The 19940-nt window shown below is 48.7% G+C and overlaps 1 protein-coding gene across 1 annotated transcript in view; it reads left to right on the forward strand.

Annotated features, from left to right (window-relative positions):
• The window catches only part of LOC105184698 (orexin receptor type 1-like), a 38791-nt gene extending 26367 nt beyond the window's left edge, over positions 1 to 12424 (forward strand). Inside the window, exons 8-9 of the mRNA XM_025302434.1 lie at positions 312 to 484; positions 11966 to 12424. Of these exons, the coding sequence (XP_025158219.1) occupies positions 312 to 484; positions 11966 to 12424 (632 nt within the window). The remainder of the gene's footprint in view (positions 1 to 311; positions 485 to 11965) is intronic.
• Positions 12425 to 19940: the final 7516 nt, after the last annotated feature.

The raw sequence follows: 19940 nt of genomic DNA on the forward strand, positions 1-19940 counted from the left end.
GAGCGTCGGCCGGTTCGGCTCGCTCGTCCTCCAGACGGACCGGAGCGCCGTCGCGCCGACCGCGAGAATTCGCGTCTTCATCGGGAATTCCTCCGCGACGCATTGTCCGTCGCGAGAATTCTTCCCCGCTGCCCACACGTCCGTCCGCCATGCGTGTATTCGCGCTGCGTGCCCGATGTCGCGTCGCGGCGCAACGTGACGCCGCGCGACTCGACGGCGTTTTAATTAATTTTAATGAATTCCCCGCGTGCACGGGGACCGCTTCATCGGAGAACGCTGCAGACAAAGAGACCGCCGGTAATTGTTCGCAGAAGGAGGAAGATCGATAACGGACGCGCTCTCATACTGCTTGTTCCTGGGACACGCGAACAGCGCCCTGAATCCCGTGGTGTACTGCTTCATGACGCGCAACTTTCGTCGCAGCGTCTCCGAGATCCTGCGTCGCAGCTCCCATGGCCTGGCGCGCCGTAAACCCCGTCGCAAAGTAAGTGCTCAATGTCTCGTTACACAGCCATGTCCGTCCGTCTCCGTTCGTTACACACGGGGTGTCCGGAAATTCAAGACTCGCCAGTCCTGCGCGCAGGTGGACCAGGTCTCAGGTCCAGGAGAGAGCTCCTCGAGCGATTTGCGAGCGTCCACGTGAGATCCCGAGACGTCGATGAGAGAGAGAGAGAGAGAGAGAGAGAGAGAGAGAGAGAGAGGAGAGAGGCCGATCAGTCCGCCGTCGAAATTTCACTCGTGGCTGTTCGCGAAATGCCAGAGGAGGCTCTCCGTCTGAACATTCTCGGACACCTTGTGCAACACGCGTAATGAATCGCGGCAACAGCGGCTCATAAAGGCGCGACGGAGCAGCCGGGCGAGTTGCGACGTCGAGGCCGTCGCTAGGCGAATCCATCAGGACACGCACTAGGGCGCTCCCGCCGGCGCGGCGGGAAGAACGGCATGAAAAAGCCGCTCCCGTGGGAGTGCCGAGTGTAGTTCGATGGGTATAAAACGGCGCCGGCACTCTCGTCGCGGCGGCCGCCGCTCTTGCGATATTGCCTGATCGTCGAACGCAAGCTAAAGCTAACGCAAGCCCGTCCCATAACGCCCGAGAAATAACGATCGCGCCGACGAACGGGATTGCTTATGTAGCTCGACATGGGCTGCTCACGTCAAACGGCGACAATGACGATGACGACGACGACGACGACGACGACGACACTGTTGTCGCGAGAGATCTCCGTTGTCGTGTCTATAAATTTGCAGATTTATTTACGGGCTCAGATTACAAGAACAATTCGCCCGTGAATCCTTTAAACCTGTCGTATTGTCCGTGTTACAATAGTTGGTGCAAGGACGAGAGGAGGAGGGGAGGGAGCACGTGTTAACAGCGCGATCGTGTTCCGGAACGGTGAAATTTACAGCTTGCTCCGCCGGACTACGCACACACACATACACAAACGATCCATTACGCGCGTTGTATGTTTGGCACACGTAACAACTCGATGATCGAGCACCGAGCGCGAATCCTTTCTCTTCTTTTACATCCCGTTAGAACAATCCGTAATAACCGCGATGGAACAGGGCTCGTTTTGCCCGGTGGCGGTGACATATCCGCGGTGTTAACAGGTAAAACCGCAATTATCGCCGGCGGTGAGCACCATCTGTCGCGCATGAAAATCTCTCCGCGTCGTTGAAGCGAAATTCCGAACGGATTATAACAACGCAAACGCGACACGAGCTTTGCACGCTCCGTCGCATCATCCACGAGCGATTGTCGTTGCGACGTGCCACGTACGGAGACGACCGGGAGAGCCCCGGCCGCTAATTTCCGTCGAAATACACTTGACCGTTTCCTCCGTCGTTTCAAGAGGCGAGACTGAAACGTTTTCTCTTTCGTTGGCGTGCGGATTGTCCGCGAGCGGCACCGAGCCGCACTTTTCGTGTTTTCAGCTCGGGCTGCGCTCGATGATACCGTCTACCGCTTAATACGCCTTCGATTTAATTAAACTTTCGATTTAATTAATTCGTTTAAATTCTCCGCTCGTCGATTCCCCGCCGCGCGAGTGGCGGCAGCAATTTTCCTATTCTCTCCTCGTATAGCTTTTTCTGCCCCGCCGAAACTCGTGGGGTCTCCCTCGTCTTTCTCGATTTCCTCCATCGCGGTGCCAAATTAATTATACGATTGTCGAGACTATTTGAGGGGAAACCAAGAGAGAGGAGGAGGAAGGGGGGGAGAGAGAGAGAGAGAGAGAGAGAGTGCAATTAATTAAACACTAAACAACAGTACAAGAGCGATGAAGAAAACAAGTGTGAGCGGGTCTCTTACTCGAGACTTTAGTGCGAAGGACCTGAAGTGTAAACGGCGATATGAATTATACAGTAATATTACATCGGTCTCTTCCCAGCCGCGTACAGTGATCTGCGACAATGAATCCAAGTTCCGGGAGGGGGGAAGGAGACTGCGTCGCGAGTTAATGCGATTCGCATTCAGTGCGTCACAATTAAGCGGGAATAAGGACGGATACGAAGCGCCCCGAGATCAACGGGTTTCTCGCGCTGCACTCGGCGCATTAATTGTTTAACCGAGTATATAACGAATATCTCTCTCGCGTCAACCGCACCGTCGTCCTCGTCGTCTCGCAAGGCTCTTCACTCCGAGCACGCTAATAAGCACATTCTCGTTTCCGCGGCATTACCGCTTGTCTGCAGCTTGCACATCCTCACGTGACAATAAGCAGCGCTGTTTATCGCGGTACGCCGGGTGGATTCGCAGGATCGCGAGTGTCCGCCGGACGAATGCATTGCTGCTCCACGAGAAAAGTATTTCCCGATCGCGTCTCGTCGGAAAAACGAGGGGAATTCTCGCGCTCGCGTCGGCCAACTTCTAATTGATCTCAGCGCGACGATCTTAAACTTATAATTGGGGGATAACGAGTCGTGCGTGCAGAGAAATGCTGCACGCATTCAGTTGCCTGTTTTAACTGTTTCGCGGGTTTATATTTCCGTTTATATTCATATTTTGTTTATATTTCATCCTCATTTTATATTTCATCCTCAGTTTATATTTTAAAAATTTACATATAAATCTATTATGAGTTCATTACAAACACCAAATTCATTCGAAATACATTCTAGATTGTAGTAAGTTTAACATTTTAATCAAGAATATTAAATTAAACCTGCGGCTTACTATTTATAGAGAATATAAGTTGCAGAATATATATTCTTGTGAAAAGAAAAATTCTTTTTTTCAATGACAATTGGGAAGACACGATAATGAACTTTTCTCATTACCTCTGATGATTATACGTTAAGACTTCTTTTAAACTAATGTGACGTTCCATTATGTTTGAAACACTCACCTTTTTCGACTTTCGCCATGATCCATGAATGAACGATTAAATTTTATGCTTTTTATTTTTGCTGTATTTATTTATATTTTACGTACGTTTCACTTGTTTTCGCAGATTTTATCTATGCATTTGTTTATTTCGTCCCTTTATTCAGTTATTTATTTTTATTTCTATATTTATGGCTTTACCTTGCCTGTCTCTCCTCTTTTCACACCAACTCATCGCTCATTTACTATGCATGTATTTACGTCCTATACAGATTACTTGTGCCGACACCATCTACTTATTTTTCTCTTTCTGTCCTCCGGCCGCGATTTTCGTTATTATAAAAGAGGGAAAGTGAACCGCCTAATTTCTTTTTTAGCAGTGAAATAAAATTTTTTTCGGCGTGGATCATCCGCACGTATTGTTCCAACGAATGTTTGCACCGACCAGAGGTCCCTTTCGTGTTCGTGCCTTTTTTGTTCCGCTCGTTCGGAAAACATTCTTCGAGCATCGGAACTCGGTCGAAAGCAGTTTTTGACAGGTAATACATAGTCATGCTCTGTTTTAATACAGCGACGACGTAGTTCGTCCTTGTAAACCCTGATTGTTATTGGAGGAAATATGTCCTCGGCTTTTCCCCAACGATTTTCCCGATAAATTTCCATCGCAGAGACACTGACGGCAATCAGAAATTCAATAACAAGGATGTTCCGATCTATGCTGCGCAGCATAGATCGGAACATCCTTACGTTTCTCCTTCGTGGTTCCGCGGCGACTTTACACGAGCATTTACGATGAAACGGATTTCAAAAAAAATTGCTCTTCGTTCCATTCATATAAATTTACGCTCATTTATTGCAACGCGTGACGCGAAGCTATATCTGTTTTGCTTGTCGTAAAAATAAAGTGCGTTTTCGTGAAAAAATACTCGCGTCTCGCGATAACGCCTCTGAAGAAGGTCCTCTGACTTTTACGAGACCTTTATTCCAGCATTCTGTCCTGAAAAAATTCCACGAGGAGGCACGTCCATCTAGGCGACAGTAAACATAAAAAATTTACAAATATCGCGTCGCCGGGGAGATCGGTAATGCGAAGTAATCGGCACTCAACGAGCGAATAGGCACTCAAACTTCGCGAGGACATGATGTGGAACCTGGGACACGATCGATCTGCGTTCGGTGTCGTATTTGCATCGGATCTATGAATAAGAACGTAGACGTTGGTCGGAAATAAAATGCAAAGTCGCGATGGTAAACGATGTAGGTTAAGGATATCTCGCGCGTTGTACTTAACCTCCCGGTTGTCGCGGCTTCTCAAACAGACCAATTAAGAAATTGCACTGAACAAAGAAACAGATATTCATCCGCTGCATCCTTTTGCCGGAGTAATTTCAGGGAGAAGAGAAAACTGTCGCTACTATGGCACGCTTATTCAGCGTGTTTTCTATTTACCGAGTGCGTGCAAAATCGTAACTATCGTTATCGCGTACAGCAAAATAATAAAATTGATAAGCGACGCTCGATGTGATATAATATTATTCATGTATTAAAATTTGCATTACTGCGAACAAATCAGGAGACAAGCGTAATAAAGTGCAAAATGCAATAAAACGTAAGTGTGTGCGTTAAATTTTCGCACGGTTTCTCTCGTAGTAAAATTTAATAGCGATTGCTGATTAAAATTCAATAGAGCCGATATTGTGATTAAATCATCGGTCTCGGCCGAGTTTTAATCGTTCGCCCTCGGGTGTAGGTAGGTTGGATTCGACAAAGCTTCAATATAATCCGTCACAAAGTATCGAGTATGAATCTCTTACGTATTTTAGTAGCGCTCGCGGCTGTGAAGTTTCCTACGTTGCATAAGTAATATGTATAATAACGATCCTTATAACATCCGGTGTAATCTTGGAACAATCGAGAGCGCACGGTTTTCCACTTTTATAGCTTGTTAAATGCATTATTCAAAAGCTTATCGACACCTCGATATGTTCGTTCAGTTTGAATCGCTGAAATATCCATCCTATTCTGAGCTCTTCTCCGCATTGACATTGACAGAGTGTATCAAGGATTATCCACTAGTATCGAAAATTACAAGGCGAGATGCGAACATTAAGAATTAAATAAAAGCTTCGAAATAACAAGAATGATTATTTTTGCGATTTTTTTTTTTAAATTAGAACAAAGGGAGGTGAGATACGATGATCGCGAGCTAGCAGCTATTTTCGTCGTGCGGAGAAGAATGCGGCTATTTAAAAAATTCCCCACGTAAAGCCGCAATTAACACAGCCACACTAGCACATGACGGTTTTAACTCAATTTTAACACTTTTTCGCGCCTCTTCCTTTGTGGAGTGCCAATTAGAATTTCTGCCACGGAGGATCTTCTTCCCAATGTGAAATAAATCACCGAGGTACCGCGATGCCGCTTTCAAAGTGGCGTTCTCACATTTGCGAGTCCTCTTATTCACTCGAAGCCAGATTAGACCAGCTGAAAACAGATTCAACCTGCCTTCCTTCAAACTACAGAACTATGCACTACGCGGGAGAAATTTCAGAGCGGAATTTTAAATATTTATATTATGCAACAATATGTGTGTGTGTGTGTGTGTGTGTGCATACACACACACTATATATCCTCTCTCTAAAGAAATTAATTTATTCATACCCTAATATCGCGAAAAAGAAATAGGAAGAGAAGAAGAGAAGCGGAGAGAATGAGGGAGAGCCGTGCTGTGCGCAGCTAAATTCAGAATGTTTTTATTACATGTCTTACATCCCTCGAGTGTTTAGTCTCACCTTCTCCGGTTTATACTCGCTCTTGCCATACTTTGTGCAGTATTACGTACACGCGCGCGTGTCTATATCGAGCCTATTTGCGAAGACTTGTACTTCCTGGCGCTTTACGTCCGCTTACGCGCATTTCTTCCCGAGCTGCGCGTCGTCCGGCCGTTTATAGTGAGCGACGATATTCAAATTACTTCCTGAAAGCTTTACTACTCGTGTATCTTTTAACGTCGATATGTACATTGACGCTTTATTGTACGGAGAATACACACGTTCCTGCTGTACGTCCACAAGCGCGCTGGCAAATACCGTCCCGTCGTCGGGGCGATGTCCGGGAAAAAGCCGATGTATTTCGCGTATATTCGGAAGAGCGAAAGAAACAGCCAAGCCGCCGAACAAACATCATATCGCGCGAGCGAAAGCGTGATATTTGTATCCGCACACGCACATTTCGCGAATTTCATTGAGCCGTTGCTATTATAGCCGTGGCTCGAATTATTTACTTTATTCCGCGCGCGCCGCGATATTGCGTATTCAAATTTTACACACCCAACCTTACCCGACTGGTGCTGCACGATTAATTATGAATATCGCCCAGCCCGCTGAGCAATATTCATTATCTCGGAGTCTTTTGATGAAATCACTCGATGATTCAATCATTCGCGATGAGTATCAACGATGGAAGAGAAATCCTTTCGCTCTTTTATTTCGCCCTTCCGAACTCGCACGGCGAATTAAAGGCGCCGCAACGTTATCTTTTCTCTTCGCGCGCGATTCGCCGCGCGTAAAAATTGCACGGGAAAGGTACGAACGCGTATTTCGTGGGGGATTAAATTTTCGTTTTATGTGAATTGGATCCGCGCAGGATTGGGGGACAAAGTTTCTCGGCGCACCGTGAAAACACCACGGTGCCGAATGAAGTCCCTTAACTCCGCTAAAGTTGAAAATTTGCGATTTACGGCCACGGCTGAAAAAGTCTCGCCGCTGCTGCGCGCTGGCCGACTTCTCCAGCAAGCGAGGAGACGTAGCAGAAAAACAAAAGGGGCAAAAAAATGCCTACACCGTTCCGGCCAGTGAACGAACGCCTGCGCTGAAACTCACAATTGCGCGAGGTAAGAAGCGGAAATAACGGCTCGCGATAAAGAGGCACATAATTCCCGTGTACTCGCAATCAGACAGACAGAAAAAAGACAGACAGAGAGATATCGCGTCCATTTCACGCGAATAACCCGAGATCTCGGGATTCGCTTCGCAATCTTAGCGTTAGTGGGCAGGATCTCACATACGCGCATACGCGCGCTTGCAGTCCTCTCGGGATAAGAAACGTTCCCCATTGGATGAATAATTCTGCGCGAATAAAACTGCCAGAAAATCGCGGAGATATTCCCGGGCCGATTTTCACGTGACGGAGCGTCAGGGCCGAGGCCGAGGCATGCCGGCCTGAATTGTCGGGCGCGAAACGCGCACAGGTATTCATTTCGGCCGCTGTTAAATGTCGAAACGCGAGACGCCAAATAAATGGCGCGAACGTGCGCAACTAACGCAATTCCGAGCCCGACGAGTCGGTCGGCGTCATTAATGCGCGCGGGCTGCGTTTTTCCGCAGATTATTAATCGCACATTCATACATGCGTGACGGCGACACGGGCATGCTCCGAAATAAATTGCGACGGGCGAAAAAAAAGCTCGGAGCTTTGCCGCCATCATCGGAAACACGACGCGTCCCGTTAGCGAGTCGCACCTCGCGAGATCATTTACTTGTCCGGGAAAAAAAACACGCCAGTGTGTTCGTGCATATCCACCTGCGAGATCCACGTGCGTTCGCATGTGTTTACGGGAGGAATCACCACCCCGGGTCAAGCCCAGGTTGCCACGTGCACTTCCCGATATCGATTACCCAAAAACAGTCGGCCGGTGCGTCTCTCTCTCTCTCTCTCTCTCTCTCTCTCTCTCTCTCTCTCTCTCTCTCTCTCTCTCTCTCTCTCTCTCTCTCTCTCTCTCTCTCTCTCTCTCTCTCGCCGATTGGAATTTATATGGCCGAGGAGGTGAACCGCTCTCCGCGCTTGTCTGCAATTTACGAGCAGATTACGAGGGACCAGCGATTACGCCGAATGACGCCCCAATATGAATTCTTCGCGCGAGCGTGAGCGAAATTATAGTGCGTGCGTGACGAAAATCGCGCGACGCGGATGTCGCGGCGTGATCGCGAGATCGATGCCCGCAGGGCGGGCTTTTAAGCGAGGCCTCGTCGTCGACCAGCCGGTGCAGCCACTTTCAATCTCAACGAGCTCAGTCAAATTAGAATTCGCCCCCCTGGAAGAAATCTCCGATCTAAACCCGTAACTAATCGACGAAGACTCGCTTCTTGCCTCGAACGGTGGACAACGCGTGTAATGTGCGAGAGAGAGAGAGAGAGAGAGAGAGAGAGAGAGAGAGAAAGAGAGAGAGAGAGAGAGAGAGATCGGTTATTGCATTATGCAGGACCAGTGTATGATGTCCACTTGCGTAAACAGATTAAGATAACAGGATTATAACAGCTCGGCGCGGCTGATATATACGATATGGTCGACGCATTTCATATTGCATTACCGTTTGCACGCTGCCGTAGGTCGAATTCGATGCCTCGATTGGTTCGATCAATCGGCCCGACGTAATAATAGCACATGGAAGTTGCACAATTTTTTCATTTCGATTAACGAGTTGTAACTATCAAAACCGTTCTCCCGCTGCTTTCCACGCCGGAACATCACCGACCGAACCGCGATAAGTTTTCGCACGCTCACACGCAGTCGAAGCGCACAACGAGAACGCGAATGAAACAAAAATTGAACTACAATTTACCCTTACATATTACAAAAAAAAAAAACAGGAGATTAAACTCTGCGCACAATGCGGTCTCTCTTCCACTCGAGACTAAATCGCAATCGCGCGTTTAATCGCAGATTAATGCCCCAGCTCGAGAAATCTATCTCGGTCGACTTTTCAATATATTATAAGACTAATTGACGGCCGCGATTAGCACAGGGACAGTCCGAGTTTCAAAATGCAATGTGTTGCACGTCGCTGCGACTCTTCTGCGATATGGAAATATCGGCGAGCGGCGGATCGTTCGATGCAAACCACGGTCCGATTACAATGATGATTGCGCGTCGCTCTTTGCTCTTTTTGTGAAGTTAGCACATTTTTTCAATTTCGGTTCTTTGGTATTAAGGGGACTGGAGGGTCAGATTGCTGCCAAAAAATCGTGCCAAAAGTTTTTGCCAATATTCTCCGATGAACTGAATAAATGTGCGAAAATGAAAAGTTTAGGTATATTTATGCAACATGTGAAGAGTAGAAAAATTTTGTTTATTAACAAATACTCATATAAATATACGATATATATATAGCTGAAATATATTCTCCTCTTTTTTTTCAAGTTGTCGTTTTTGCAGTAATATCTCGGCCCTCGGTGGTCCGATCAGAGCGAATTTTAGCTAGAAATCTTAAGGAGGCTTATCATTATCCGGTGAAACGCTATAAAAAAAAATTGAACAAAATTAACAAAATGGCAGCTATTATTAGGAAAAAATTCAAATTTTTCTGTCCTTTTACAATAAAAAAAATAATATCTCGAAATGAAATATTTTGACGGAGTTGTCCATGGTTCACCTGATAGCCAGACGAACAAATATTATTGCTTTAAAATTTCAAATCGAAAATGAAGCTCAGTCTCGGAGAAACCACTGCAAAAGGTGGAACAATAAAATTTCGAGAAAAACGCGTTTAAAATTTAAGTGGATATTTATATGAATATTTGTTAATGAACAAAATTTTTCTACTCTTCATATGTTATATAAATATATCAAAAATTTTCATTCTTGTTCACATTTATTCAGTTCGCCACAAAATATTATCGAATACAAGCACGATTTTTCAGTAATCTGAGTCCTCCAGTCCCCTTAAGAATACGGGATACTTTCTTTTATTTTTATCAGGAACTGTAGAACTATGAAAAATGTTACTGGATCTAACGTTGTTTTTTAATAATTTTTAAAACGTCGTGCTAACTTCACAGACACCGCGCGGCACACCGGACCGTCATCATACGCTTTAGCGTTGCAGTCGGAGTTACGTGTGCAATTTTCAGGCTCACGCGCGATACAGTCAGGTGGAAAATCGCGAGAAGCCCCGGCGAACTATACGTACCTGCGCTTCGGAGATTTTGTTTCGGAGCGCTGTTTAAATTATACTTTAATAATAATAGCAAATGAATACGCGATGACCGGCGCTCTCGAAAGCTTCGAACGTCCGTATCTCGGCGGAAAGTCAACGCGGGAACGTGAAACAAATGCCATTCTTCTCGGCGGTTCGCACCTCGCGCGTATGCGAGCTCGCGTGCTCTTGCTGTGACGAGTGGCGAGCCCGTGTGGTCATCACGACACGTGATACGCGCTGTGCAGAGGTGTTGTTGGAGTATATATATATTCCAGAGCATCGGAAGTTTTCGGCGTAGAAGATAGGAAACCTCGCGCGTCTCTCTCTCGTTCGAGAAATTCGGCGCAGGTAATTCCGTATGTAATCTATTATCTTTCCCGTGCGGTACGCGCGCGATTTCAAGATTAATGCCGACCATTACGCGAAAAATTCGCTCTCGCGATTGGCGAATGCTCGAATTCAAGAATGCTAATATCGGACCCGAATTATCATTCGAGTATAATCTAATACCGAACCCAATATCGGCTGGGCAATAACGCGCTGATATCGAAAATTGCATATAGAGCAAAATTCTGGCCGTAAAGTCCCATACGGTGGGTAATCTTGACGTGAAAACACGCGTGCGAGCAAATGAATATACGCGACCTGAAATCGACGAAAAGTCAATTGGACGATCAAACTTAACGAAGGAATTCTCCCGCAATTTCAGCAGCGGACGCGGTATATCCCTTCGCAATAACACCACTTCGAGACGAAACTTCGTGAACGAATTAGACGATCAAGCGTCGGACGTGATTTCGTGCTATCAGAGACTCGTCGTGAGCTCGCCGTGGGGTGATCGATGGCGGAGACTTGACAATCCTTCCTTCGCGTTTCCGAAGCAAGCATGCCGTTATCGAGTTAATCTCTAAATTTACATCCACAATGTGCACAAAACCTCAGCGGCACTTGCGCGCATTTTTTCAAGTAACACAAAAGCACGAGGGGGATCGCTCTCCGCAATCTTACCGCCGGCTCGGCGGGCTCGTTCGAGCCGCCGATGAAATTGCCGCCAGCCGTTCAGCCCCCTCGCGCGCATGCGAGAACTAGAGAGCCTCATAGGACGAGAGTGGCAAACTGATCACGTGACCAGGTCTCGGTTGATTCGATGGAGGCACAAAGCCTTCCTGACCAATTAGAATATCGATATAGCAAGCACGACAGAAGGTCGTCTTTACATACAGTGAGTTTTTAAAGCAGTTTGACGTACATCCGTCAATCATTAGAGGAGGTTACGACGAGAGTCGCACACGAAGATATTCTCCTACGAATTAATACCAGCAATCAGAATCAGATATTCGTAAGTAATAAGTATTAATTGCGAAAGAATATCTGTCGCTTCGATTTACATAGAATGGAAGAATCGTAATATATATTATTTACATAATTTTCTGCCTTGTGCATAGGCATATAAAATGCCTGCTGGACTGCTTTCAAAACTCAACCAACCTGTCGTCTTGCTCGATATCGATATTTCGATTGGTCCAGAAGACTCTATGCCTCCATCGAATCAGCAGAGACCTGCTCACGTGATCAGTCTGCCACTCTCTCCCTATGAGGCTCTCTCTAGCTTAGGGAACCGCTAAGAGCTAAAAGGTCGATCGCTCTCCTTGACAATGTTGCAGAGCGTGATGATCGATGACGCTTGCGGCGGTTGTAGCGTGCCGGGCGCACGTCGCGGCCTGTTGCGCCAACGGAACATGCTGCCCGGCTGCGGCTGCGGCATCCCCATGGGCGGCCATCACGCCGTGCTGGCGTTGCGCCGCACCGCCACGTCCAGCAGCGGCTACGACAGCTTCTACAGCCGGCACAGTCCGCACCGCCGCTGCTACATGCTGAGAAGCATCCGCGACGTGCCGCAGGCGACAGCGGCGGCGGCGGCGGCGGCGGCTGCGGCGGCGGCGGTCGCCGCCGACCCGCCGGCGAACGTCGCCAACGGCGGCGGCGGAGGCGGCGGCAGCGGCGGAGGCGGCGACCGGGAGCCGCCGGTCGCGCCGGAGTACGAGAAGAACAACGCCCTCGAGAGCAGCCAGCCGCGTCCGAGCACCCTGTGCACCACGGACGAGCAGCGACGATGTCCTTGAACTTGGAACTCGGGAATCTCCTCGACGTGTGTTTCTACGTTGTACGACGATTGTAATCTCGCCAGATGTCTGTATAGCCGGGGCTACTTTTCGGGGCTACGACTTTGTCACACGATAAGGATCACATTTTTACGATACTAGTCGGATTCAACTCACATCAGGTACACACCCTTCCGAGGTAGGAAGGGACCTCGGGCTCGCTCGACGTAGCTCGACGTAAGTCAAGCGTTAAGTTCGCATCAGACCAGCACTTGTTTCCGCGGATATCGATGAGAGCAGAATCTCTGAGTTTAAGTCTTGGTCTGAATAGAGTTTCTACCTGGATTAAAGTCTCGTCGACGTCGCTGGAAACAGGCACGAAGGCGGTAGACGTAATCGGGGGTTTTCGTTAAGGATCGTCTCCATCATCGCCCATTCTCGGATGTATCCCGATCGCTTCATCGGCCACTGAAGAGGTGACCCTTGGTTAACATGTTAATCCCGTGTTTAAAGAAAGGACACTCTGAGGCCTGTAAAATGGCTGATGGGTTTTACCGCGAGCTCCGAAGACTGAGAAACCGCGAATTCAGCAAGATCGGGAGTCAACGTTGAAATCGGTCGATTCCAATCTCCGTTCCGCAATCTTCAATCCCCGATAACCTCCAGTCCGATACGAGCTTTACAGTTGTGTTCCCCTTTCGTCCGTCGGTCCGTGAACAATCCTGCTGGAGGGTGCCCTCGGTTTTTTCATATCGCCGGGTTCATATAGGGAGTATTTCTCGACGGTTTGTAGGGGCCGTGTATAAATATAAAAGTAGCCGATAAACTCCTTGCCTGCGAGCCCAAAGTCCGCCAGCTTGAAAGTACCGAATGCGGCCAATGCGGAACCGCGGCACGGCGTGCTTAAAGCCGCGTCCAAAGCCGGCTTGTGTTCGGAGGGGGGAGGAGGAGGGCGGATTCAATTTGTGAAAGTGCTCGCACTTTTACGGGCGCTCTGTCAGCCGAGACATTTCCACGTATTCGGACGCGGTTGTGACGGCCGCGAACAATGGACCGGAAGCCAGTCGAGCGCCGACCGCGCAACGAACGTGAAAGACAAAATAAACGGACCAACAGGAGAATCGCAAAACAAACAGCACGCGCTCACCGCGTATCGATGCTTATTGAGGTTCAATTGATCAGAGTGACAGGAAGCGGCGGGAGGGAGAGGAAGTGCGTTCCGGGGAAGAAGAGTTGCCAGCTATAAGATTTCCGACGGGACTAAAACGAGGAACGCGAGCGACGCAACCGCCGAATTTTCCCCCACCGGGGACTCTCTCTTCTTCTTTTTTTCTTTTTCCTTCTCCTCGTTCTGAATGGAGTGATCTTTCCGGGATTGCTTGTTCTCACATTTCACACCGCAGATCCGACGCAGGCGATCGTCGAGGATCGTCGATTCCTGTGCGAGGGAGTAATTTCGACTTGACGCCGAGCATTCAGAGATCCCTCTCGCTTTCGACCGCGACGAGCGGGAAAATTCCACGCGATTGAACCACCGACGTGCGTTTTCCTACCGAGAGTACCGAGTGGAGTGTGTGTGTGTGTGTGTGTGTGTGCGCGCATGTACAACACTCAGCCCCGGGCTCGGTTGACACACATGTTTCCCGACGAAGTCGCGGCGCTCCGGATTGCCTCAATTGTCGAGAGGCAACGTTGACTCGTTCATGCGGTAATTGATTACGACAGGAGCCGAATTGACGGTGTAAGTACCAGTTTTGGTTATACTCTTGTCTGATAGATAAGAGTGCGATGAAGATATTAAAACGCGCCTCTCTCTCAAGTCCTCCGTTACACGCCTCGTATCGCCGGATGTCACACATGTCGTCTGTCACTTCGGCTGCTGTCATGGCCGATTACCGCGTCAGCCACGTTTCTCAATCAATCGCGACAACCTGGAGCGCTGCAACTGAGAAAAATAATTGGTCGAGAGTTTCGGGACTCATCCCTCTCGCCCAATTTTCCCATTGGACCGGACGGATTCGCGTCCGCGAAGTTCAAGCAAAAAATTACGGACGATCCTTCCGAAATTCTCAATAGACGCGTGTCCTGTCCCATCTGGAAAAATTATTGCATAAAGCTCGCGTCCGGCTAACTTGGAGGGTTCGGATCGCAAATAAGAAAAACCAGTTGACACTAGTCAGACGCAATTTTTACGCGAATATTCTCCTAGTTGGAGGAAGATGTGCATCTCTTCGTCGAGCCAATACTGCATCTTTTTTTGGGATCTCCCCGCGATCGTGCTCGGGTCACATTTAAATCAGACGTGGGTGTATGTGTATGTGTGTACTACTACTACGTACACATCTTGTCGATATTTGCGAATGACGACTCGGCGATCAGCCTGTATTGACACTGACATCTGTCGCAGTGATAACGCGAACGCGAGAAGGAAATATCGTGAAATACCGCCGAAAGGAGCGTCGAGAGAAGCGGAAATTCTCCTTTTAACAAGCTGTCCGCTCCAGCATTGTGCGATAGTTTTCCCCCCTTTTCCTACTTTTTTCAACAATGGCGTCCGTTAATATTCAGATCGACGAGTACGCGTCGATCGCACATCGCTGCGTTGTACCGCTCTGTCTTTTTCTCTCTTTCTTTTTCCCCTCTCTCTCTCTCTCTCTCTCTCTCTCTCTCTCTCTCTCTCTCTCTCCCTCCCTCCCTCCCTCTCCCTCTCCCTCTCTTTCTCTTGCCGACGTGTGTGTATCGCTAATTGCGAATTATATTTTCTATCTTGCGCGAATAGTTCGCGAGAGGACGACATTCGTATCGACTCGATATCAAGGGAGAGCTTCTTATTGTTAGACGGCGCAATGGCCGACCGTTGTAACGCTTCAGCTAGCGAGAATCGAAGGGACAGCCCTGCGTATATATACGTGTATTTATTGGGCCGCTAATACATATACACACACACATATATATATATATATAAATGGCGACACACTAACTAATTAATCGCGGCTCGGAGAAGCAGCGACTGGAAGGAAGGGAATCTCGCGAAGGGACAAGTCGAAGGGCCGCGAAATAAGGAGGATCGACACGCCGGCGACGGTCTGGCGGTCGTTATCGTTAATAGCGAGACAGCTAACCGCTTCAACCCCAGGTAGATCAATTTTCCACGTACATGGGTTATTAAAGAAACCCGCCCGACAATGCCTCGCGTGTGACCACGATTGCGTGTGTGTGTGTATGTACGCGCGCGCGTTGTAAATATTTGTTCGTCGCAAACGAGCGCGTTCTCCTCGTGACGCGGGCGTGACGGACACGAGAAGCGACATCTTTCAATTAACTTGGACCTGAAATTTTCCCTAAGTCGTGGAGCATTAACGAGAGGCCTCCGACGCGCGAGGCGCGCGGACTTTGACCGTTCTTCGTCGCCGAGAAGAGATCGATACACACGTCGAGAGGATGCGTGGGACATTGTTCGCGACCGTTGTGCTGCGGCATTCACAGACGCATGTAAATCATATCTCTACGTGTTATTTTCAATAATAAAAGGAGAAAGAAAGATGCGCTCGCCATCATTGGATCAAGTGCGCCGACTCTCTGGACCGATTACTCTTCTCCGATTACGCACCCCGTGAGAAGCACGTCAGCGCGAAAACAGTTCGGACAGTGTTCGAAGAATTTATTCTTGAGAACCTGCCCCCTTCATGTCCACTCGTAGACGAGGTACGTGGCTTCATTGCCCGACGGATTAACGGGCGATGTCGAGGCGACGAACGAAGAACCCGGAAATTCGACTACGGGCAAATCCGGTCGCTGCAGTAATTTAAGCCGCGCCAAGTGACCGATGTCGAGATTATTCTATCGCTAATAACTTTGCTAGACGGAGATTCGGCTCTCGGTTTTTCAGCGCGACGCGCAATCGCCGAGTCGAGCGGAGTTGGGCTTTACATTTGGGACGAAAAAATGTTAGCTGGCCAAAGCGACCGGCGGCGGATTAATAAAGAAAATTAATCAACCGTCACGTACGCAATTATGAATAATTTAGTCGATCGATGAAATTTGTTTTTTATCAGCGTGCAATCAAATTAAAATAGTCGACTGGATCACGCGCTCATCAAGGTGAATGTCCCAATTTGCAACAAGTGCACGCGTTTTCCGCGATAAATCAGCTAATACGGGTTCACATTTATAGGCGTGTGTTTTCACTCTAAATTTAATGTATTATCGATTCGCAACGAGTTGCGAGTAGAATTTAAAGTCACAGTAAACATTGGAACATCATTACAATTACAAGCGTGCCGACTGACGCCTCAAACGGTTATGCACTCGCCAGAAATACAAATAAACTAAAGTCCCTCCCCGTAAATTCGAAAAAAATATATCACAATCAGAGGAACGATCAAGCTGCCCCGCGAAATCGACCTTTGCGCGCACCTTTTGACCATTCAACGCAAATATTACCGGCTCATTAATCATTTTCACGGAGCAGTTGCTCGGTGGCTGATCGGCTGGGCCTCACCTTAGATTCACGCCGCGTGGAAAAACGCGACGGCAAGGCAGGGTTGAGGGCGAGAGAGCGAAAGGAGGTCGAGCAATTTTCGCGCCCGCAGCCCGCAGATCCGAGAACCCGCAACAGTTTCGCCGAGAAACAGGACCTGCCCCTAGGACAGAAGGCGACGGGGTCGCCGGGGAGAGGCCGAAACACGGATGCGCGTCGTTTATCGCATGAATATTTAGCTCAGGATTCCGCCCACGGTCCTCCGTCCTCGGCATGCATGGGCGACAGGAAAGGTGGACCGCGGCGTGTGGGTCTTTTCTGCGCGTTCCCGGCGCTTTCACGCGCCGCTGTCGACCTCGATTTGCGACTCGCTGAATCCAACGACGGCGTCGTTACGGGACGTGGAGGCGGACGACGACAACAACGACGGGAGGAAAATCCACCGGCCGGGAAAGACGCAATCCGGTCAGACCGCGTCCGATAAAGTTCGTGCGCGCCAGCGCGGGTCCGGCCGCAGGATTCTCGCAGTTTCGTGTAAGTAGTCCTTTATGTATGAGGCTTGTAGCAAATGGATCCGCGGAAATACCGTCGAATCTTACCTTCCCTCCGCCGTCTCACACCCTCCCTCCCTCTTTCCCTCTGAGGGCGAGTGCACGTCGCTTCAGCACTCGGTAAGTCTATTTCTCGAGTTCGAGTGCGAATCGCACGGAGAGGCAGCCGCCAGCTCGCTCTTTCCAACTGCTCGACCATGTGAATCTGATGAGTAATCTGAAAAGAAATAATCTCGTTACGTTGTTCAGTGGCACGTTACAGTAGCTTTTACGAAATTCCTGCGAGCACCTCGCAGGAGGAGAGAGGATCCCTCACGTGGTCTGAACGCGGTTTTATTAGAAATCTTGGAATCTTGAAACTCTGCGCCTTCTTGTCGCCCTTTTTCTCCTTCGTCTTCTTCCTCTTCATTTTCTTCTACGATGCTGACTGGCGCTGAGAAGTTCGAAAGAGCCATCGACCCCAGTCATCCCATAAAAGTTTGCCCATAAAAGTGTGCGGAACAATGAAATCGTTGCCTCGGCGGTCACTCGGCGTCGACTTCGGAAAGAGTGTGTGCCTCAAACGCCAGCCTCGATCGCGATGGCAAAAATTTGCCTGCCCACGAGCGTGCGTGTGTACGCAAGCAGATATCTCGTCCCGTCGTGGAATCGTGTAAAGAGGGAGGGGACGAGAGGGAAGGCAAAAAGGGTGAAATTGCGCAATATACAGCGCGGGAAAGTCCGCGGAAATCGTTGCGAGCGAGTCGATCAAATTTGCCATCCGCCATCGAGTGTTCCTACTCGCATATCGCGCAGCTCTTCGGAACGGTGTAACAACGTCTGTTACTGAACGCGCTGCGTCTCCTCGTCGAGCCAATAATAATGATGTTACACGCCAATTACTTTCACGCTAATAAAACATCGCTGCGTAACGCGTAGCGCTTCTCGACTCTCGCGCCGTAGGATAAAACTTTCGCACGATTCGTTGAGACTGCACGGATTACCGTCGCTGCTGCCGTTGCCTCGATTAATTTTCATAATTTTCATTATTAATCAAAGTCAAGTTGACTTTATTACTGTCTTATTAGTTCACCGGATAATTACGTTGGAAGGTCGAGGAGGAACGGGGGGGAAGATTCGACAACGCGCGCGCGAACGGATTCCCGATTCGAGGCTCACGAGTGTACGCGACTTTCCAAGCGGCAAATTCCCGTTAATCCTTCTCGGGTCGCAGGACGACCTTCCTCGAGAGGTATGTAATCCGTCGGCGACATTCGCGGCCGCTTTGACCGCGACGGTGTAATATGCGCAGCACGCCTTCGCATACACACGGCGTGTCTCTTTACGGCGGAGGTGGATGACGTCGGGCGGGAAGACTATAGAGGATAGTCGATGTTGTCTTGTCCTACGAAAGAACGCGGTATGCCTTTACGGTAACGAGGAACGTAGAGCCGGAGGTGGACCGGGAGCCGGGTCGGGGCTCCCCCAAGCTTATCGAGGAAACACCGAATGGAGCGCGTTATCACGTCGGACGAAAAATGAAAAGGAGCTTATTCGATTCTTACGACGACGGCCGAGGCCAATGGGGCAATCCTCCTCGAGAAGCCACGACGGAGAGAGAAGAGTGCTGAGAAAGAAAGAGAAAGAAACGGAGGGAAAAGAGTGTTTATTACCCAGTCTTGGGGCGTATCCCCTCGAGGCAAAAAATTTTAGCACACACTCGTACGAGAGAAGCTGGATAATTACGGCAAAATATCAAAGTAGATAATAAAAGAGGAAAAATCTGAAAGAAAGTAAAAATATATATAAAAAACAATAAAAAGATGAGAGAAACAGAGCAGGTGCGGAATAAGACAAGTTAAAGCGAAAGCGGGAAAACGACATTCCCGACACGGCGGAGATCACAAAATGACAGCGAATTGTAAAATAAAAATAATGTAAAAATATTGTAAAATAAAACTGAGAAGAGAAGAACTTCGTGCATTGCGAGAAAAAAGATATCGGAGATGTGTTTTTCCGTTTTCGGTTACTGGCGATTATCCTCGCGAGGTGCAGAGCAGGCGGCTTAAAGGCAATCATACAATCGCTTAGCGAAAGAATCGGGCGGAAAGAGATAAAAAGCCGAGAGAGATTTGTCCGTTCTGCCGGCTGCATTGCGCGCGAATAGCGATTTTCCGTGTCGCGCGGCGACCCGATGCGAGCAAATCCGAGCGCAATTGACAGCAATATTTATGCGCTCATATCCCACGGTCGAAAACACACACCGAACCTGCCCAACTGAATTCTGGATTAAAACTGATTCCGCATTAACAATTAAACGTCCAATGGCAGAGAGAGAGAGAGAGAGAGGGGGGCCCGAAATGTTTAACGCGATCGCTCTCTGTATGTGCATTTCAAATACGCCTGTAATTAAATGCATTAAAATTGATCGGGGAATTAATCGGCAAAGCGCCCGCTCGTGGTCGGGCTGCGCGACTTTGCGCGAAAGGAAATTGCGCAATCACCCGCCGGTGTCTCTCCGTTGCTC

This window comes from Harpegnathos saltator, unplaced genomic scaffold, assembly GCF_003227715.2.
Source record: "Harpegnathos saltator strain DR-91 unplaced genomic scaffold, Hsal_v8.6 scaffold491, whole genome shotgun sequence".
Lineage (NCBI taxonomy): Eukaryota > Metazoa > Arthropoda > Insecta > Hymenoptera > Formicidae > Harpegnathos > Harpegnathos saltator.